The sequence below is a fragment of the Dreissena polymorpha genome, chromosome 13 (assembly GCF_020536995.1).
Source record: "Dreissena polymorpha isolate Duluth1 chromosome 13, UMN_Dpol_1.0, whole genome shotgun sequence".
Taxonomy (NCBI): Eukaryota; Metazoa; Mollusca; class Bivalvia; order Myida; family Dreissenidae; genus Dreissena; species Dreissena polymorpha.
The window spans coordinates 4,849,414-4,871,013 of record NC_068367.1 but is presented as its reverse complement, the minus strand read 5'-3'; the positions used below and the strand labels follow the sequence as shown (position 1 = coordinate 4,871,013).

Here is a 21,600-nt window from a genome sequence, read left to right as displayed (position 1 = left end):
CTCTAAAAGATATCTATGTATTTTTTGGAATCTTTGGAAAAAAGCAAGCTTTGGAAACAACAAATACATATATTGCAAACAAAGAACTCAGTTAAAGACTAATTTTCAGGTACATATAAGTGTTTAAGGACCAATTAAGAAAACGCAGTCCGCACAGGCTAATCCGGGACGACACTTTCAGCCTAAACTTGATTTTTGCTAAGAAAAGACTTTCTTTAAACGAAAAATATAAAAGCGGAAAGTGTCATCCCTGATTAGCATGTGCGGACTATACAGGCTAATCTGGGACGGCGCTTTACGCACATGCATTAAACCCCTTTTTCACAGAGCACGACCCAAATGTTAGTGAATTATGTCAGAACAATGTTGAAGTTAAACTTAGACTAATCCTTCTGAAAATCTACCGGTCACACGGACCTTTAAGACTGAAGTATATTTAATATATCTGAATCTTAAGTTAGCCTTCTCGTGCTCGGTACTTAAACGACTTAATTACAAACTCTAATAAAATTAAAGCGCGAAAAGAGAAATGATTTATGCTGTAAAAAGTATAAGTTTTTAAGATTAATGACTTCCCTATGTATAACAATTGTGAAATATACAACTACCAATCCCATTAATCCTGTTGTCATGGTTACACTGTCATACGCTTGACATAAAGACGTAATTTAAAAAAAGATATAAGATTAGTTAAATGTTTACTGTTTACTGTTAGGCACCTGTTTAATATAAAAACACATGTGATGGGCAGGTTACATCTTAGCTGAATTTAAATAATAACCAACTCGGCATGGTCAAAATTTGATTTAGACTTAAAAAATGTTAACATTAAAAATCTTAAGTTGCACAAGTAGAAAAGAAGTTTAAGCAACAGGAAAGAAGTGTTAGCGTTACGTTAAACAGACAATGAACGATGTTTAAACGTGCCCCACAGTTAAGCCACTATTTCGTCTCATTCATTTAGGAATCAAATACATTAGTCCATATGCTTCATTTTGAAAAGTCACACACATAATTTATGAACGCTTTCCAAAGTTGTTTTTTCAATGCAATGATGGAGATCTTATTAGGAGTCCGTGTTCTATAATGCTAGAATATGGTACTGAAAAATATGATCGTAAGTTAATGTAAGAACTTATAATACGAAGCGCATGCGATCTTTCAATATGATAAAGACATATCATAGTGAACTATGCATACCGTTTGTATTTAAACTATACCCATAGTCGTGTTAATGTTATTGTGTGTTCACATCTAATTCGCAGCGATATTATAAGGATGTGCACTATCTTATTCACATTGATATAAACTATATTGCTACAAGACCTAAAACTTGAGTATATATATACCGCTTTTATATGTTTAATTTAGTTCGATTTTGGTATAAAACATATGTATTGTATCCTAAATGTTAAAGGCGTAGTTTTTGGAACGGACCATGTTTTCGCTGCAAGTTGTTCCATCTGTACAGAACGTGTACAAGCAACTTTATTTATGTTTTATATATTTCGAACACAATGAGTTAAAATGTACAATTACATTTACATTTATTACATAAATATTATGAAGTGATAGTAATTTATCAATTACCAATGTATCCTTATTTTTGCCTCTTTGTATCGGCTATGTATTTGAGTCAAACATTTGTATTGTACTGAAAACGACACGGTTGCAACTTGTATTTGTATCATGATATTTAAACATCACTCAAGCATCCTTGAGCTTATTACTCAATGGACTTAATCACTCGCACAACTGTATAATCTCACCATGTACATACTACTGAACAAACGAAATGTGATAGTGACGATGATAATGTTGCATGTGCGTAAAGTGTCATCCCAGTCCGCACAGGCTAATCAAGTTTAGGCGGAAAGTGTCGTCCCTGATTATCATGTGCAGACTGCACATGCTAATCTGGGATGACACTTTACGCACGTGCATTAAGCCCAGTTTTCTCAGAAAAAGGCTCATGTTTGGTTACAAACGGTTCCAAAATGAGTGTTTCCTTTCTCTTAATCAAGTATTTATAGCGGTTGCAAAACAACATCTTCAAAACGCCAAAAAAATTCGACATCACAAAGAAGGACGATTTTCATTCTCCAAATAAATGATGTCGGCTAATACAAATTTCTACTCTAAATAATATTATATAAATTGCACCCTTTGACATGCCTACAAGATAACAAGGAAATGCCCCTGAAGAACGAATGCTGCAGAAAAAAAGTTAAAATCCCATTCTCATGCGCAATCAGGGTTATTTTTGTTGTCATCGTTATAGGTGGACGGTTCTGAGTTTTTGCGGAGTGTTATCCTGATTGCACTGATTTAACCCCTGTATGCCTAGCGTCTAGAAACAAGGCCTTGGCAAACAGCGTAGACCCAGATGAGACGCCGCATGATGCGGCGTCTTATCAGGGTCTGCGCTGTTTGCTTAAAGGAATTTCTGTAAGAAATATTCTAAACATAGAAATATATATAGAGAAATTCCTAATTTTGAAAATAAATTCACTAGGCATAAACGGGAATGTGTATATGTTGTTTCGGTATCAGGCTTATGGAAACGACCAGTCGAACAAAAAAAGCGTGCAATTCTAAATTCCTACAAAACTTTCTTAAAAATTTATATTATTTATTAACTATTTTTCTATATTGTAAAACTTTCTTTAACAATATAATAATAAGGTTGCGTATGAATTGTGAAACAGTAGTTCATTCCTGTGATACTGATGATATAAAGGAGACATTACAAAAGACGCTTAAAATACCTTCTGGCTTATTATCTGTTCTGGATATGGTCTCGTTACATTCTCGCCAGACTTCTTCATAAGCAGAATAATCAGATACGTACTCCTTCTTTATATACTCCTTTGAAACTGGCATATTCACAAGCGCACAATGTTTATCAACGCATTCAAAATAGTTATCCACTTGAAGACAATCTCGTTATAAATGTTACGCGAAGTGTAGCGCACACCACAATGACTGCTACTTACGTCAGTACGTTAATAAATGTGAAAGACGTTAAAAGGCCATTAATTACGTCAAAATTGTTCGCGAAACGACCGCTTTCCTAACCGGAATACAAAAACAAGATTTATTGCTGCATTGATGACAATAAGTTATTAGAGTGATTGTACTTTAATGTATCTTCAGATCTTGTGAAATGAACTTAAAAGCTTATTTCGTGATGTTCTTCCGTTACAGTATATAGTAATATGTAATGCTATAAGCTACATTCGTTGTTATATTCGCGTGGTGCATTCAAATGATATCAAGGTTTACAAAAGCTTACAAACATATTCTCCTAACTAGTATAGATGAAAGCAAAACAACACCATGTGATCAGCGGGTCATCAATAAAAATTGTAGTTCACACGCTTCGTAACAATAGATTTTAGCGTCGCTCTTTGAAAAAGGGGTTTAATGCATGTGCGTGCGCTAACGGTCGTCACAGATTAGCATGTGACATTCAAACAGGCTAATATGGCAAAACGCGTTCCGCTTAAACTGGATTTTCGTCAACAAGGGTCTTCCTTTGAACGAAAAATTCAATAAAAGCGGAAAAGGTCGTCCCTTACTATCCTGTGCGGACTGCACAGGCGTATCTTGGACGACACTTTACGCACATGCATAAAGTTCTTTTTCAAAGGGAGAGGCTCATTTGTATCGTTAGCACATGGAATTTCCTTTTTGCAATTGTCACCAGACGACTAGTTGGTTGGATCATGGGGGATAATGCGAGATACAGGAGACGATGCGTTCCAGATGCGACACTCGGTCTTTCAGTGTCCGCTGTGAAGCGCCATGTACAACGCACCTCACAATGACGGCTCATGCTAACGTCTAGTTACATTCAGTAGGTTAGAATGAGCGGGTGGTTGAACCAGCGACCCCTGAGATTCCACTAGACCACGGATACGCACTTAGTAAAACGCTCGCAAACACATTTATGCTAACTTGACATGCGGAATGCTGGATAACTTTGCCTCGCGTTTCGCGTTGAATTCACAGTAGCTTATTATGTGTAATAAATTATTTAATACCACATATTGACATTGATACCATGTTCATAAGGCACTGCAAACGTCTTCCGGTGTCCTATTACACAAACACTGAAGACTTATGTATAATACCTACTTTGAATTCAAGATTTTATGTTGCGGTTGCATTTCGTTTGCAAAAAAAACTCTGCAAAAAAGCCTTATATGCATAAGCAGGTAAAACGACATTACACTTACAACGCATTTCGCAGACCTAAAGGTATACACAACCTTAAAACGGTAGCGAACTTATAAGTCAGACATTAATAATTCTGTCATTAGACTCATGTTATGTATGAAGAGGGCAATACTCAGATGACCTTGTAGCTACGAGCGATGTAATCAAACCGCATACATCTGTCATCTAGTTGGCATGGAGGAGACATATCGAAGACCGATATGGTAATATATATTCAAAGCAATGCTAATCTAAGTATTAACTTATGTATGTCATGTTCAGGATGCTCTGGACGTTAAGTTTATTTTGTAGTACCAGTCATTTCTGTTTGTACCTGCTGATTAGATGCTCCTTTTCCGAACTTATCAAGAGCATGATAACAAATACTTCAATTGCGAAGAGCGCTTCCGAAAGGGGTGCGTTCGAATCAAACTGGCACGTGTCTCAAACACATTTTTCTGAGCAGTTTAGTAATATAGGGGTTGTTTAAAAAACATCCACTCACGTTAATAATGCCAAAAATTTATATTTGGGAAACTATGAAATATGAATTGCTTCAATATATATTTATGTAAAGGGAGATACCGTCGATATGCGTAATAAAGCTCGCAAAGCCCGGGGCATTGTTGGTACACAAATTGTTCTGGCTACCATAACTTTAAATTTCGCTTTTATGATTTTTGACTGGCGCGACTTTATACAGGTATGTCAATACTATAGAAACTGTACGCTGAAGTTTCTTTAGCTAGAACACAATATACTATAGAAGGATAGTCTTGTAACGCAAGTTGAGTATCAGTCAAGTTTAAACACGTGCGGTTGAAGTGAAGTTATCGAAGCGTGACTAGTAAACAATTCTCAATATTCACAATGATTCGTCACCATACTTGAAAAAAAAACACAGACACTTAATTAGGCGAACAAATATATGAAGAAGAACACAAAACAATTATTTAATTTTAAGAAACGACTATGGAAACAACTTCATCATGAATGTAAACGTTCCAAACAATTTGGCACAAAGATATTGCCATATAGAAAGGCGAAAGACAAACGTAATGTGAAGCTGAAATTCAAATGTTGGCCTGTTTAGCAGACAGCATAAAACAGGTCACCTTTGAGACAGAATTAAAAATACGATACATTCTAATGTTCATGGCATGTAACTGGGTAATATTTAAATGTTATTTATGTGGTTCGCCAAAAAAATAAAATAATATTTTTCCAAGGATGATGATGAAGGCGATTGAAAGTATTGTATTTATCATGATGCATTGGATGCATTATTGATATTGAGTTTGATGTTTCTGTTACTGCTGTTGATTATGATACTGATGATGAATATGTGACTGCTGCAACTAATTCTTCCGCTGCTGCTACTGCTGCTGATGATGATGCTGATGATTACGATAATGAGTTTTAGAGTACCTTTCGGCTAGTCGTCGTCTTAATTACTATCGTCATCATTACAATCACTGTGATAGTGATCATCATTATTATAATCATGATCTTCATCGCCATCATTGTCGACAAAGTAATCATAATTATCATCATCATAATCACCACCATCATAATAATGATCAACAACAACCAGTGTTTTCATGATTATCGTAGATTGGAGACTACAAGAAGAAACGGGGATAATATTATAATAGTGACGATGATAATGTTGGATGATGATGATGTTGCTGATGATTATTACGAAAATAATAACAACGACAATCACGATGATGATGAAAATGAGAATGATGATGTTGAACATAATGATATTGATGGTAATGATTCTAGGTGTGACGAGTGTTGCCATAAACTGCGATGAAACTATATGTATCTGTGAATCATGCGTTCACTATTAATATGTACATACACAAGAAGAAACATATGTTCAATAAAATAGTCTTACCATCGTTTGGGTGATCTATCTTGTGGAGAGTGTCATTACACTTATTTAAGACAGACTTGTAAACAGAGTAGTCCAAAATAAAATCCTTGGCAAGCTCATTTTCATTGTGCACATAACTGCTCACAATCAACTGATATCTATCGTCATTGTAATCCGGAATACCGTTGTCAACATCGCCATAGTCAGGCGTTCGGACAGTGACGTTAATTCCGTCCTTAATTCCAACGTAAGTCGAAGGTTGATGTACGCCTGATTTTGTAACACTTTCTGTATTGGACAACATATCGGTGCGCATACGCTTTCACTTTAACAACACAAAAACAATCCTTCTTTAATGTCAACGCGTTTGATCTAAGCGTTAATGTAAACGTTTGATCGATCTCTGTGTTAAAATCAATGTTCCCTTACGAACGGCTATTGATGTATTCGTTTCAACATTGGATCTTGTGTCATCTGAAATAAAAACAAATAAATTTAACACATTAACTTTCTTCTCTCACACACATACTCAAAATGTCAACAGAGAAACGTAACTATTTATCTAAACATTTGAATGCATAATGATTTCATCGACTGTACTTAATTTATATAAGGTACGTTGGATCTGAAGATAATTTCAAATACGTTAAACATAAATGTTCGGCAGTTATATACAATATAAATAAGAAGTCCACACATCGCCCGCTTAACGGTCACCTTTGACTATAATATCCAGGCTCCACCACAACGCTTTCAATGCTACCCTTGAAAGGTATCGGTCTATTATAGCCCGTTGTATAAGTAACTAATTTTATTCACCCAAAAAAACATGAACATCCGTTAAAGATTGAAATTACTTTACATATCAGATTTCGAGCTCTAACCAGTCGGGTAAATATATTCAGTATCCAAATGCAACCTAGCGTAGGATCGGGGTATGGCTATCATGCACAATAAGAGATAATTTCCTAAACAACCTGATTTCCATGTCTATTTTTAAACTAAAGTTTAAACTTGATACAATGCTTGCTTTTATCAGCCGCAGCTACCCAGAGTGAGGAGTATAGAACGACAGTTGACATGCTAAAAACATGTTTTATTGTTGGATGTTTCGCAGTTTGTAATAGTACTTGACTCATATAAAGGCGGTCAGTTAACCTACTCAGACTTTTTATACGTTTCTGTAGTTGAACCAAACCGTTCACCGGGTATAGTTAAATGCTTAAATATACTTATATTTTTATTTGATATAAGTCCCAAGGAACACTGGTTTTAATGTATGTGTGTTAAGTTTCTTACTTGATTTGCCTGTGCAGTCCGCGAAGGCTAATTAAAGACAAACCTTTCCGTCTTAACAGGATATTCGCTAAGAAGAGACTTCCTTTAAACGAAAACTACCATAACAGCGGAAAGTGTCGTCCCTGAATAGCTGTGCGGATGGCAAAGGCTAGTGTTGGACGACACTTAACGCACATGCAATGGGTCCCTTTTTCCAAGACTTATATTCATTACATTTAGTTAATATATTTATTTCATAACCTATCCCAACGCAAACTACATGGCCAGGTTGGAGTAGAACGAACTATCTCAGATTGAAATTCCAGCGCTCATATTAACGGGTCAACGGATCCAGCTTGAATGCTACTTGCATATTTAGGTTAACGTAGAGGAAAATAAATTAATAAAAAATAAAAGACAATATACAGATCATCACATTACAAAACGCGTCTAAACAAGACTCGAATATGTCATGAAACTTCCCGTCTGGTGGCTTATTTTTTCATGGAGGGCTAATGTATTGGTCCACTTTTGTTCAAGTCGACTAATTTTATGGTGGGCTTCTGTCATTGTATGTGCTGATATTCGTCCGAATCTTAAGTTCTGTTGGGGTATTGATATGTAAAAGTGAACATTTTGTTGAGCTGATGATAATGTCATGTTTTGACGGGCAAATATTCAGGTGTGTTATGTTCCGGTGGGCCAATGCTCGATGTGTTATGTTCTGACGGGACACTATTTAGTGTGTCATGTTCTGACGGACTAATGTAAACTGTGTTACTATCTTACGGGCCAAGTTTAAATGTTCGGTATGTTATTTTCAAACATGCCAATATTCAATGTATTATGTTTTGACGGGCGAATGTTCATAGTGCTATTTTATGACGGTCGATCTTTTAGTGTGCTATGTTCTGGTGGGCCAATGTTCGGTATGTTATATTCTTGCGAACCAGTGTTCGCTATGTAATTGTCTGGGGAGCAAATGTTTGATGTTTCTAGTTCTTTCGGGCCAATGTTCAAATTTTTTTGTTCTGGTGGGCAGAAGTTCGGTGTTATGTTCTGGCGAGCCAATGTTTGCTCTGTAATGTTCTGACGGGCAAATGTTTCATGTACAGGCGGGATGTTCGATGTGTTTTGTTCTGGTGGGAACATGTTCGGTGTGTTATGTTCTGGATGGCCAATGTTCTGATGTACTATATTCTGCCGGGCCTTTGTATGGTGTGTTATGTTCTGACGGGACTATGTTTTGGTGTACCATGTCCTGATGGGCCAATGTTCTGATGTGTTATGTTCTGACGGGCCTATGTTCTGGTGTACCATGTCCTGATGGGCCAATGTTCTGATGTGTTATGTTCTGATGGGCCTATGTTCTGCTGTAACATGTCCTGATGGTCCAATGTTCTGATGTGTTATGATCTGCCGGGTTTATGTTCTAGTTAAGTATGTTATGGAGGGTCAACGTTCTGGTATACTAGTACTATGCTCTGGTAGACGAATGTTCTGGTTTACTATGTTCTGGTTGACGAATGTTCGGTGTATTGTGTTCTTGCGGAACTATGTTCTGGTGTACTATGTTCTGGAGGGATAATGTTCTGTTGTTTTACATGTCGATCGATAAGTAATTATTAATATTTTTATTTAATCCAGCTGTGTATGATTTCGAATCGTATCAGTACAATATAATTAAAGGCAGTCTTTATATCACGTTATCCATGGTTATACTTAATTGATGCGTTTAGAATAATGACATGATACTTATCGATATTCCTGTGGACAAAAAACACAATACGAGTTGACAAACTATTCACTTATAGCGCAAAACAATCCATAACAAAGAATAAAAAGATACATGCACCAAAATTAATTGAAGCTATGTGTAACATAAAAATAAATATTTCAATCAACAAACTGATAGCATGATCATTACTTATCGGTCAATATATGTCTTCGTTGCTGTGATGTGTAGCTATTAACCCATTTATGCCTAGTGGACTCTCCCATCCTTCTAAAATTGAAGCAATTTATTTCCAAAATAAGGGATGTCTAGTATATTTATTTCTATATTTTAATATTTCTTACAGAAATTCCTTTAAGCAAACAGCGCTGACCCTGATGAGACGCCTCATCATGCGGCGCCTCATCTGGGTCTACGCTGTTTGCCAAGTCCTTGTTTCTAGACGCTAGGCATAAATGGGTTAATCAACCCTGTCATAAGCAATCGTGATATATTTGTCACGCGCCAGTACTTACGTTCGGTGTTGTTTGTCCGATAAACAACGATACTTTTGAAGTAATTATTATGTATCAACAATTTAAAACAAGATAAAAGATGTTATTTTGAAAGTGCTCGTGTCGAGCACACATTTTTGAAAGTTCGAATATTTAGGCAATAAAGCATCTTGCACGATGTATATTCTTTATTTTTCGTTTATGACTTGATTACTTTTTGTCTTGAGAAAAAAAACAAGGACTATCAATCATATAAAATGTTTTAAAAGAAAACATCATTAGTGAAATCCAAAACGTAAAAACGTAATTTAATATATGTCATTTTTTTTAAATAGTTTCAGTAACGCACGTCTCAATAATTTTCGAAAGCGAGATGTGCAATGTTTTGGTTACAATTATTGTATTATTTTTGCATATTGTTCCTTATACGTGTGGTACTTATAAAATTGAACAATCTACTGTAAATTGCCTTTATTATTATCAGAAATGATATTGTAACCGTTATATTAATCGTGCACTGCTTTTAATCGATAGCCTTTAAATTACATTACGAATCCCTCGTGTTAATGTGGCAGCGCGGTAGATTTTTTCTTCTAGAGGTCCCTGTTTCGAAGACTAGGGCAGCCACGTTTGAGTCGTGTCCTGACAAACTGGGCATAATGCATGTGCGTAAAGTGTCGTCCCAGATTAGCCTGTGCAGTCCGCACAGGCTAATCAGGGACGACACTTTTCGCTTTTATGGTATTTTTAGTTTCAAGGAAGTCCCTCCTTACCGAAAATCAAGTTCAGGCGGAAAGTGTCGTCCATGATTAGCCTGCGGACTGCACAGGCTAATCTGGGACGACACTTTACGCACATGCATTAAGCCCAGTTTTCTCAGAACAAGGCTCATATTATTACTATTTAAAAACAAATTCCAAATAGTGCAGTTGTGTTAGTAAATTCATTAATTAACTGTTTTGAAATACGAAAATCTGAGTGTGGACAAGTACCTTTAACTAAAACAAGTCCTTTAATTTCAGAGTGTGTAAGTATAAGCACACGAATAAACGGGTCTTGCTAGATTGCTTTAGGCAGTATACCGTAACGAATTGTTATTTTATTTAATAATCATTGCTTAATTTATGGCATAATACCCGACTTAAGGCCGGATCAAAACGTCTAGTTCTTTACATTAATTACAATCACAACTATACAGACATGTTAACACCTTTTAATCCGCTAATCGGTTATTTTCTCAGCGATTAGAGGATATTTGTCATGGGTTTACACATGTTAATTCAAGGTTTAGCACAACTTTTGAAAATGCGATTTTGTTCGGGATTACTGGGCGTAATATATTTTAGTTATTTTCAATTTCAGCAAAAATTACTCAAACTACGTCGGTTGATACAAAATTGAAGCGATTACACTTTATACAAACCCTTTTTTCTTTAAACATGAATATTGACATCTTATATAAAATATATGAATAATACTTGAAAACTTTATTGGGGAATAAAAAAACACAATATTTTACATTTAGGAAAATCAGATACGAAAAAAGCGTTATACACGTTATACGTCATCATCATCATCAACATCATCATCATCATCATCATCATCATCATCATCATCATCATCATCCGATGAACTCGAATTGTTCCCGGGTTCGGTTCGGATCTGAGTTTCGTATTGTTATCTTTAATTAAATCTTAGTTTTGTGTTGTAGTGTTTTAGTTATATTTCTTATACCTAGTTAACATTTGGGTTGATTTGCTGACTGGAATCGTCTTGTGCGATATTAGCATTCTTATGAATATATTAGGCAACAACAAGTTGATTATATGGGCCACAACACAATTATTTCATGGGCAACAACAAAATGTTAAGATATTCGGACTTCCGGTTACCGCAGTGGTTGGTACACGTACTTCTCAACTAAGCTACCCGGGTTCGAACGGATCCCCGTTCAATGCAGCATGTGAGTTTGGTTGCTGCTCTCCCTTCTCCAAACAAACACACAACTTAAAATAACTCTAAAATTGAAATTATTTCATTTAAACTGCATAGCTGGAAATTGCAACTATGATTCGAAATTCGTCCCAACTTTAGTGAGGTAAATAGAAGTGTTGGGACACAAATAACATAATGCAGCCTCAGGCGCGGAAAGACCTAATTAACTTCGAAACACACAAACTCAGATGCCCGTCGGAATTCCTCACATTAAACATAAATTATTGATGTTGTGTTCAAAAGTGAATGGTTCAAACTGCAAGTATTTCATAATTTGATTGCGTTTCGAAGAAATTTCTGCACAACGTGTACACGAGGACTTTCGCCTTACAATTTAATTGGATGATATAAGTGTGTTTTTATTGTCGATTCTCTAGTTTCCTTCATAGTGTCGAGGCACTATTACCATTGTGTGACCTTATCCTCATATAATACTCAAACAGTGGTTTTATGATCGCACAGTCTAGTTATTAAGACGAGACCGCGATGGCAGACACCTGTTCCAGTTTGCTTCCCACCAGGTACTTCATCGTATTAAATTTAATTACAAAAGCTGTTGAAGCTTAAATGATTAACACATGAAAGTTGTTGTATTCTACTTTAAGCTGAATAATGCTTTTACCGTTTATTTATATTTATACAAGTATGTGTCCACGTAAGTCTGATTGTATTTTTAAAAAAACTCAAATACTCTTTATTAACAAGAAAATGCGTGCTGGTGGTGTTAATGTTGGTGTTGTTGTATGTTTTGGTGTTGGTGGTGATGTTTGTGGTGGTGATGGTCTTGGGGATGGTGGTGGCGGTGGTGGCGGTGGTGGCGGTGGGAATTTATCATTTGCAACGATTCATTAAAATCGTTTATTGATCATCGCCCCAATAAAAATCGAAACACTAACAACCGCCGCCGCCGCCGCAGCCACCACCACCACCACCACCACCACCACCACCACCACCACCACCACCACCACCACCACCACCACCACCACCACCACCACCACCACCACCACCACCACCACCATCACCACCACCACCACCACCACCACCACCACCACCACCACCACCACCACCAACGCCACCACCAACACCAACACCAACACCAACATGGTGCGAATTTATCATTTGCAAAAATTCATCGAAATTGTTTATTGAGCAGCGTCCCAATTGGAATCGAAAAAACAACGAATTGCACTTTGGTAATTGTTTATTATAAAATGTGACGCATCTGAGGTAAATTGAGTTAGAGTACTCTCTCTGCTTAACGCGCTGTTATTATTCATAAGCTTAATTAAATGTTTTTCTTACACAGAAAACAGTTTGCCTTTATCTAAAGTTTAATCGGGATATAATTTCGTTTGAACTGTATCCTTTGAAATACGTAGCAGCATTTTTGGTAAATATGGGACTGAAATCATTAAACCTCTATAGTGGTGCAACCAACACTTCAGATCTTATTTGACGGCTTTGTAATATTGAATTGACAGTACGTGTTATATTAAAAATTAATTGCATTTTAATGGCTCTTAAAGATTTAGGTGATCTGTGGTATTGCAGTGCAAAACTAGTATACGTTGTGTATTATGATTTTAGTATTGTATAAGTCATCACCGTCATGTTTTGTGGTCGACCGGTCACAAAATACCCCGAGATGAAAGAAGTCACTTAACTGTCGGCGCCGGTGTAGTGATCTGATTACCGTAACGGTACATGTTGATCTAGCAACATCACTTTTTCTACTGCAAGTTTTTAAAAGAAACTTTTACAGCTAAGAGATAGTCGAACGCCCTATCCAGGACCATACCTTTTTATAAAAGGCAAATTTAACCTTTTCAAAGTTGAGATTAAAAGAATAGTACGATTAAAAATAACTCTATATTTGTACTAATGCTATTGAGGTCATTTCTTTACTTATCATCTGAATACGAAGGGCAGTTGATGTGAAGATTGTATTGGTATAATACGTGGTTAAGGGGACATTCAATCGTTAATCGTTCGCATGGTCTGACATATGATGCGTGTGAGAATACACCGAAAAACTGAAGATACTGTCTTTGTTGCAACGAAATAAATATTGGATATGAGTGTCACATCGTATGCGAGTGCTCCTCGTACACTATTAACCCATTTATGCATAATGGACTCTTCCATCCTTCTAAATTGGATCAATTTATTTCCAAAATTAGGGATGTCTAGTATATTAATTTCTATATTTAGAAAATTTCTTACAGAAATTCCTTTCAGCAAACAGCGCAGACCCAGATGAGACGCCGCATCATGCCAAGGCCTTTTTTTAGACGCTAGGCATAAATGGGTTAATAGGCGAAACTGTTTGGGGCAAGTTTATTATTTAGACAAAGTGATAAATAAAACTAATAGATTTGAATTTATCCAGCCGGCAAAATTTGTAAGGAAGTATTAAGTATAAAATAATTCTCTCCTTGGTGTTACTTAACTATAATTACTAATCATCCATATAATTTACCCATGTGAGTTATACGTTTTTTAATAAACATTCTTTAAAACTTTTGTAAGAATCTGTTGATATAATTGTACGCATTATTATTATTATATGAACTGTTTTGTTAACAAATGGTTTGGAAAATGTGTGTGTATGGACGATGTTCATTTAACAAGTCTTGATAAATATGTGTCTTTCGAGTTCGTTAAATTCATTACAAATGAAGTATGTAGGTTCATTATTAAATCAAATTAGCACAAATTTGGTTTCAATTCACAATTTCGACTCGAATTGCCGTTTTTTTCGGACTGTTTAACGGCATAATGAATATCTAATTACTGTACTGAAACTCATATTACTCGAGAAATTGAATTCAATTATTTTTTCATGCTTGTGTGTGGCTAAATCATAAATTGGGCGCCTAAAAGAGACAAATGACATTTTAATAACATGGTCTAACTAAAGACGGTAATGTTATGCAAGTGCTATGATTAATGATTATTAAATTTACTTAGTATTAAATCAGGCATTTATAATCCTTGATAAAGAACAAAACTGAGTTCAAAATAACTTTCAACACTTAAAACTGTTATGATCACAGATTAAGCGGATACAGGTAAGTAAGCTGGTTAATTCCAAGACAGGGTATCGCAAGTTAATCGTTATTTTCGTAATGATTTAGTCTTTTAATTTGAACACTACGATACCGAGTGGCAAATTCAACGAATATCTGACCTTCGGCGAGCATAGTGGTGCACAAATGTGTGATATTACGTTTAGATGAGGAATAAAAACAATGTACATTTTTGTGTTTCGAAAAACCATTACAGTTTAAAAACGGTTTAACAAAACCAACAACTGACGCAACCTTTGATCATTCAAATTAATATAATAAGAAGAATGTTTAATTATTTCACAGCATCAAATACTATATAGTTAGCGAACATAAACCATTTATAGTCAGCAAGCACGAAGTTCCGATTTACTGGGCGCTTGTCGATCAGAGCGTACAAATGGTTGAGAACACCTCCCTGCCTCCATTTGATACTTTTTATTAAATAGCAAATTCTTAATGATCGTGTTAATGTATATTTTAATTGGGCTTGCGTTTTGCGGCGGTTTTTTATTATACATTTTATTTAATTCTCTACATGTTGCTGTCCAATATGTTATGTTTTATATTAAATATACTTAATAAAATCAAACGAGCTTTGGTTAACCCATTTATGCCTATCGTCTAGAAAAAAGGCATTGGCAAATAGCGTAGACCCAGATGAGACGCCGCATAATGCAGCGTCTCATCAGGGTCTGCGCTGTTTTCTGAAAGGAATTTCTGTAAGAAATATTCTAAATGTATAAATAAATATACTTGACATCCCTAATTTTGGAAATAAATTGATCCAATTTACATGGATGGGAGAGTCAACTAGGCTTTAATGGGTTAAAGAAGTCTCGTTATACGACACACTTGTATTCAGAGTTTTAAAGATTAATCTGAGTAGTAACATAACGTAATGTGCATTACGGCTCAAACATGTAGGAAACGATAGACCATTTATTTTGCTAAAAGATATATATATTAGGTTAGAACCCACCCTGAGCAATAAAATATATTTAATACGTGTAACTAAAAGCTCGTGTAATGTTATAATGCTATCATGAAAGCCAAATATAAGACTTATTATAGAACTTATTATAGTCTTAACGCATGAATTGAGTGAATATTTAGGTAATATGTTAATATATTCCAGAAATGATAATAGGTATATATGTTCTTTGATGATAATTATTTACCTTTAATTTTAATAAATATATTGTCAAGTTAAGGTTCATGCAATGTTAAGCTGCTTCTTTTTAATGTTAACTGTACTAGAACCACCGCTCAAAATATACCTGTAATACAAAAGTGTGTGTGTGTTAATTGTCTTGGAAATTGTTACATAAAACAAAGTTTTAAATGCCAAATGCAAATATGCATTGTCGTAAAAAATCTCGAAAGTGGACATTTATCGGATTCCTGTAACTTTCGTGAAACATTTGGTTTTCTTTCATAGTAAATTGAGTTGTATTTGTGTGTTGCTGTTAATGTGATCGTCGTTGTTGTTTGTAAAGGGGGCTTATTAAAGACATCGTTGTTTGTTGCATTGTCGTAAAGAGGACCGAAACTAGAGCAGAAATGGTACACTAAATCGTTTTTATTATTGTATATCTTGTTTGTCTTGCATGATTTGTGGCAAGTAACCTAATTTTTTGTCATTATTGATTCACAATGTTTAAATTGCAAAGAATACCGTTAAATGTTCGGTTTATGTTGTGCAGTAACATTAAAAATCATGTTTGCCAACGATTAATAGAAAGAAAAGTCACTTTTATTAAATGTCGCATGTACGGTCTTCTCGTTGAAAAATGCTTCCCAATAATATCAAACATGACTTTCATATACGAAAACTCAAACGTGAACATTTCTTATGCTTGCGTTGTCGTTTTAACATTAGACAGAGTTACACATACCTTGGGTATTTAGGCTTATTTCCTAAAATCGCATCTGCATAATTGTGTTATCCACCATTCGCTCCGGCCAACATTCGATTTAACAATTAAAGACATAATTCTGCTGTCGATTTTAAAAATGTTTAACTGTTCCTTGGAGGTTTAAATTCACAGCGTTAATTTAATACATACATGGAACATTGTCTATAATTCGTCTCAGTTTCATTTCACTTCCCGTTGTTTAAGTCCTTAGGTCCAGATGTAACATTTTCTAGAATTTTTTAATAATCTATTTTCAAACGTGCAACTAAAGCTCTAACACAAGAGTTTATTTGAAATGGAGAATTATTGTCATTTTGTAGCCTCTTTTTTATAAATTAATTCTTGTGAATTCAATGTGTTACAACCACAGTGTCACAAACAACGCTCGTAAAGAATTTCCGAGAAACAACACCCTATCATTGCAGAGGACTCAAAACAAATTGCGTGTCCATAGAGCACGCGGCCAGAAGCTATACTATCAGAGTGACTACGCCAAGGTGGTATTTATGCATCGGCAGGCTCGGTCGAGGTGATGAAAAAGATGTAAAATCCAATATAAACCGACGAACTCGTATACCAGATATTGTAAAATAAAAATATAAATAAACAAAAATCTACCAGTACCAAACACATACATAATAATTGAATTGTTGATCCTCTGCATAGTGCATTTGTCTGTAGTAAAATCTCTTGAATTGAATTATTGAGTAATGTAATAAAAGGATATCTGCGAATAACGTTTGTGGATGTAAAACATTTTTTGTTTTCTAATAAAAAGTAATTCAGTCGTAGTAAATCGTACACATAACGTTGCAAAATGTTACATTTTATATTATTAAACACACATGACCTTTCTATGTGTTTTGCCCATAGAACAAAAACAAAGTCCACGGGTAATAGTGCGTACTGATACCCTGTGAAAAGCTAAAATAAAACAAAGAAAAGCCAAAATTGAACGAATTTGAAAATATAAATGAAGTCTCTTCAATGCACTTTTCATTCGAAAACTAAAAACCGAAATCAGTACTCGTTTCCATATCATCATTCATGCGAAACCGCAGTTACCAGAAACTCGAAGTTACAACGAACAACTTTGTCTTCAGTAAAGCTAACACAGCTTTGGTTGACATTACAATTCTCGTGTTTACAGTGCGCCTGCGGATTGTGATATTAAAGGGGCCTTTTCACAGATTTTGGCTTTTTCTAACTTATACATTAAATGCTTTATATTGATAAATGTAAACATTGGATCGTAAAAGCTCCAGTAAAAAATAAATAAAAAAATAAAAAAAGGAAAAGAGCATTGACCGGAGCAGGTTTCGAACCAGTGACTTCTGGAGTCCTGCCAGGATCCTGAAGTAAAAACGCTTTAGCCTACTGAGCTATTCCGCCGAGTACACATTCTTGACGTATTTTATACCTTATATAAGCAATCTTCGTAGTTTCACAAAATTTAACGACAAAAACAGAACTCTCCAAATTATTGAATCGTTTCGCGTTGCAACGCTTTATAATTTTTAGGTTTTAAAATCGTCAAAAGATGCATATAATGGCTATATTAGAGCATGGTTAATGTTCAGTATTACTGTTTCCTCACAAATATCATAACTAAAACGAAAAATTACGAATCTGAAACAACTTTTTTCAATTTTGTCAATTTACCAAAGCGTGAAAAGATCCCTTTAATATAGCAGTTTTATTGTTTGCACCATTGTTTTTACATTGAACGATATAATATACTGATCTTTGATTCTTTTTACACTTTGAGGCTCCCATTTTGACAGTATCATATCTAGCAGTAGTTATAGTAAATCAATTTTACCACTTGCGACAATGCCAATAAAACTCCTACAAGTAATTATTCTCCATCTTCTAAATTGTTTTAATTGCGTCATGAAATCAAATATGAGAGTAATTAAATAACCCATTGAGTGTTGAATGACGCAGTTTAGGAATAAAGCTGCCAGTCACTTCAGTCATCGACATGTATTGATAACATATTTGTAGTAACCAATCAATAATGAAACTCATATTTATATTTAACAATGAAGTGTCATTTTTTTAGTTTGAATTCATCAACAGCAATCAATTGCGGGCAATTTTTACCTATGTCTAACAAAACACACTGGTAATAATTATATAATTATATTGCCGCTAACCGGCACTCCATAGACTGTGTTTTGCATGTTATATTAACCGTAGTTCATAACCTGATCGATTGATTACAAAAATTATATATGTGACTTAAATAGGTTATTTACAAATTTTAATTGATACAATAAATGCTACCATATTTATTAGGATTGAATCTATAGAAGCCATGGCTTCGTGCGTGATCATCTCAATATCAATGACATACAATATAACAGATTTGTACTGTTAAGTAATTTAAAAAGTGTTACATCATAATCTTAAACTTTAAAAAAGAGTATTGCTAATAAAAAAGATTCAGGCATATAAATTTAACTTTTTAACTATGTGAATTATTTCAATATAGTGTTTGTAATAAAAAAAAGTATTTAAGTCTACTTTTGTACATTCTGATAGTGTTGCATTGCTTCATGGTACTTCAATATATCAACAGCATGCTCAGCCGTCGAATTTCATTGTTTACGAGCAAGTCTGTTTGTTCATTAATTATCAATGTCAATTTGTAATTACATATGCATTTACATGAACTAACATTTGCTGCATGTACACGGTATCATACGGAAAATAACAGTCGCTTTTTACCAAGTAAAATAGTCTTTAGAATGTTTCACAGTGCTTATATTACAAGAACGCATACATTTGAATAATCGGATCGATCAGTTTACGTTGTATAATGAAGAAAAATGCATAATAGTATCAGAGTTCAAAAAGATGTTATTGAAAGCGACACACCCTTTGATATCATGTGAGTACGATCATGTTGACATTTCATATAAATATAGCGATACCATCACTTCTACACAATTCCAAATACAACATCAAATCTTGTTATAATTGTAATATGTCTTTATTACGAAGTCCCATTCACTAGGTCTTTATTAGAGTCATATACACGATACTTACCTTAATTGATTTGATGTTGCAGAACTAATAAGTTCCACCTGGTGATGAGTCATAAAAAGAAGTATTGCATTTGAAACAATAGTTTGAAACTATTATCTTTGCCATATGTTGCATTTCACCATCGTCGGACACCCCGGTCTATTCATTACGTTACTCTCCATTGTATCAGCGGAGCGTAATCAGCAGCCGTGGGTATCAGACGATGGCATTTCACGTGCCAATATATAATATTGTTTTTATAAAATACCTGAAGACGTAAGATCTCTAGTGGCGGACTGCCAAATATCAAAGACCTTCTCGTGTAGGTGGTTTTGGTGATTTTTTGGGTCTTTAGATGTGCCTTTATTACAAATGGAACTCAACATCATTTTTTCTCAATAAATAGTTCTTCATTATGCACTGGTAACGATAAATAGTCATTATGTTTATCGAATACCCTTACATAAATACTTGGGTAACTCTACTTACCTTTGACCAGGTTAAAAACATACATTTGCAAAATGTCGAACGTAAACACGTTCGTTAACCCTCTGAGAAATCGTTTTTTATTTATTTTATTTTATTTAAGTAAACTGTTTTTTCTAGGTTCCAATTCATGCTTGAAATACTTAAATGAAAATTCCTACATTCCGAGAGCGGAAAAACGAATTACTGCATTATAGCGAGCAGCATGAGTATATAGTTCCTTTGAGACCACTGCATCATAGTTCGCAGCATGAGTAAATAGTTCCTTTGAGACCCATTGATAAAAATATTAACAATATGAAAATAAAGGCTCAGAGGACATATTCGAGATTCCGAATCATCTGATTAATATAGAACAAATTGATAATATACGATCCATTGAATAACTTTATGTAAGAAGTTTTACAATATAAAAAAAACTATTGAAAGAATTTAGAGAAGGAGCTCAGATAAACATACATTTTATTTTGCTAGTGTTACATTATAACTATTGCAAATAATCGTAAATACACATATTTAGGCGTGATATTTCCCCAAAAGTACATTCTCGTCGTCTTACCATCAACATGTGCATGTAGTATTTACATACTATTTATACACAGGGGTTAGCATTAACACACATACGTTCTGACAGAAGAACACTGTACAGCGGTTTCAATAATTACTACCGTTGATATGTGAGTGTACATGTGTGAGTGTACATGAATATTAAACATTCTATTGAATACAATTACGGTTTGTAGTTAATACATGTACATGTGTTAATTATGACTATATGGACATAATATATAGGATCTTGCATGAGTGGTCGTTTTGTATTGAATTTATTAAACGAGTCATCTAAATAAAGATAAAAACAAGGCTTGCCGAGTTTTTATCTTTATTTCGATGACGAGTTTAATAAATTCAATACAAAATGACCACGAATCTAAGATTCTATATATAACATGGCCAACACATTTTCTCTTTATTTTATGCTCTTTTCACCTTTTTATTCACATTGTAAAAGAGTTTAACTGAAGAAATTCTCTGGGATTATGACGTCCTTTTGGTCACAAAAATGACGTCATTTCACAGTAATATAACTAGTGTAATAACACCAGTGTAATAAACAAAATTAAGCATTACGTTATTTCACTCCTGGATCATAGGTCATGTTATAAAATTATATATTGTTCTGCCTTGCATCAAATGTTTTGTATCTTTACGGTAATGATATCAAAAGATATTCTTAAAAAGTGTTGTTTGATTGGAATGGTGCTGCTTGGAAATTAAGTATAATTTGCGCGTGTTGTTTGCAACCAAATGATGGTCAAACGTGAGGTTCGCGCCCCTTAATTCGATTTAAACGCTCAATGCCTTGTATAGATATGTTGATGTCGGTGTCATTATAGATGATAGAATTAATATTGTTAATGATGATGTAGATTACTACCCAGACAGCGCCTCTGTTAAGGCCTCAGTCGATAGTTCATTAAATAGTCATGGA

At 34.7% G+C, this 21,600-nt stretch overlaps 1 protein-coding gene across 2 annotated transcripts in view; it reads right to left on the bottom strand.

Annotated features, from left to right (window-relative positions):
• Window positions 1-7,037, bottom strand: part of LOC127855961 (calcitonin gene-related peptide type 1 receptor-like) — a 75,459-nt gene extending 68,422 nt beyond the window's left edge. For both annotated transcript variants that reach the window (XM_052391899.1, XM_052391900.1), the window contains exons 1-2: window positions 6,821-7,037; window positions 6,125-6,577 (exon numbers count right to left, since the gene is read on the bottom strand). In XM_052391899.1, the coding sequence (XP_052247859.1) occupies window positions 6,125-6,419 (295 nt within the window). In that variant the 5' untranslated portion in view covers window positions 6,420-6,577; window positions 6,821-7,037. The remainder of the gene's footprint in view (window positions 1-6,124; window positions 6,578-6,820) is intronic.
• Between the last annotated feature and the right edge of the window lie 14,563 nt (window positions 7,038-21,600).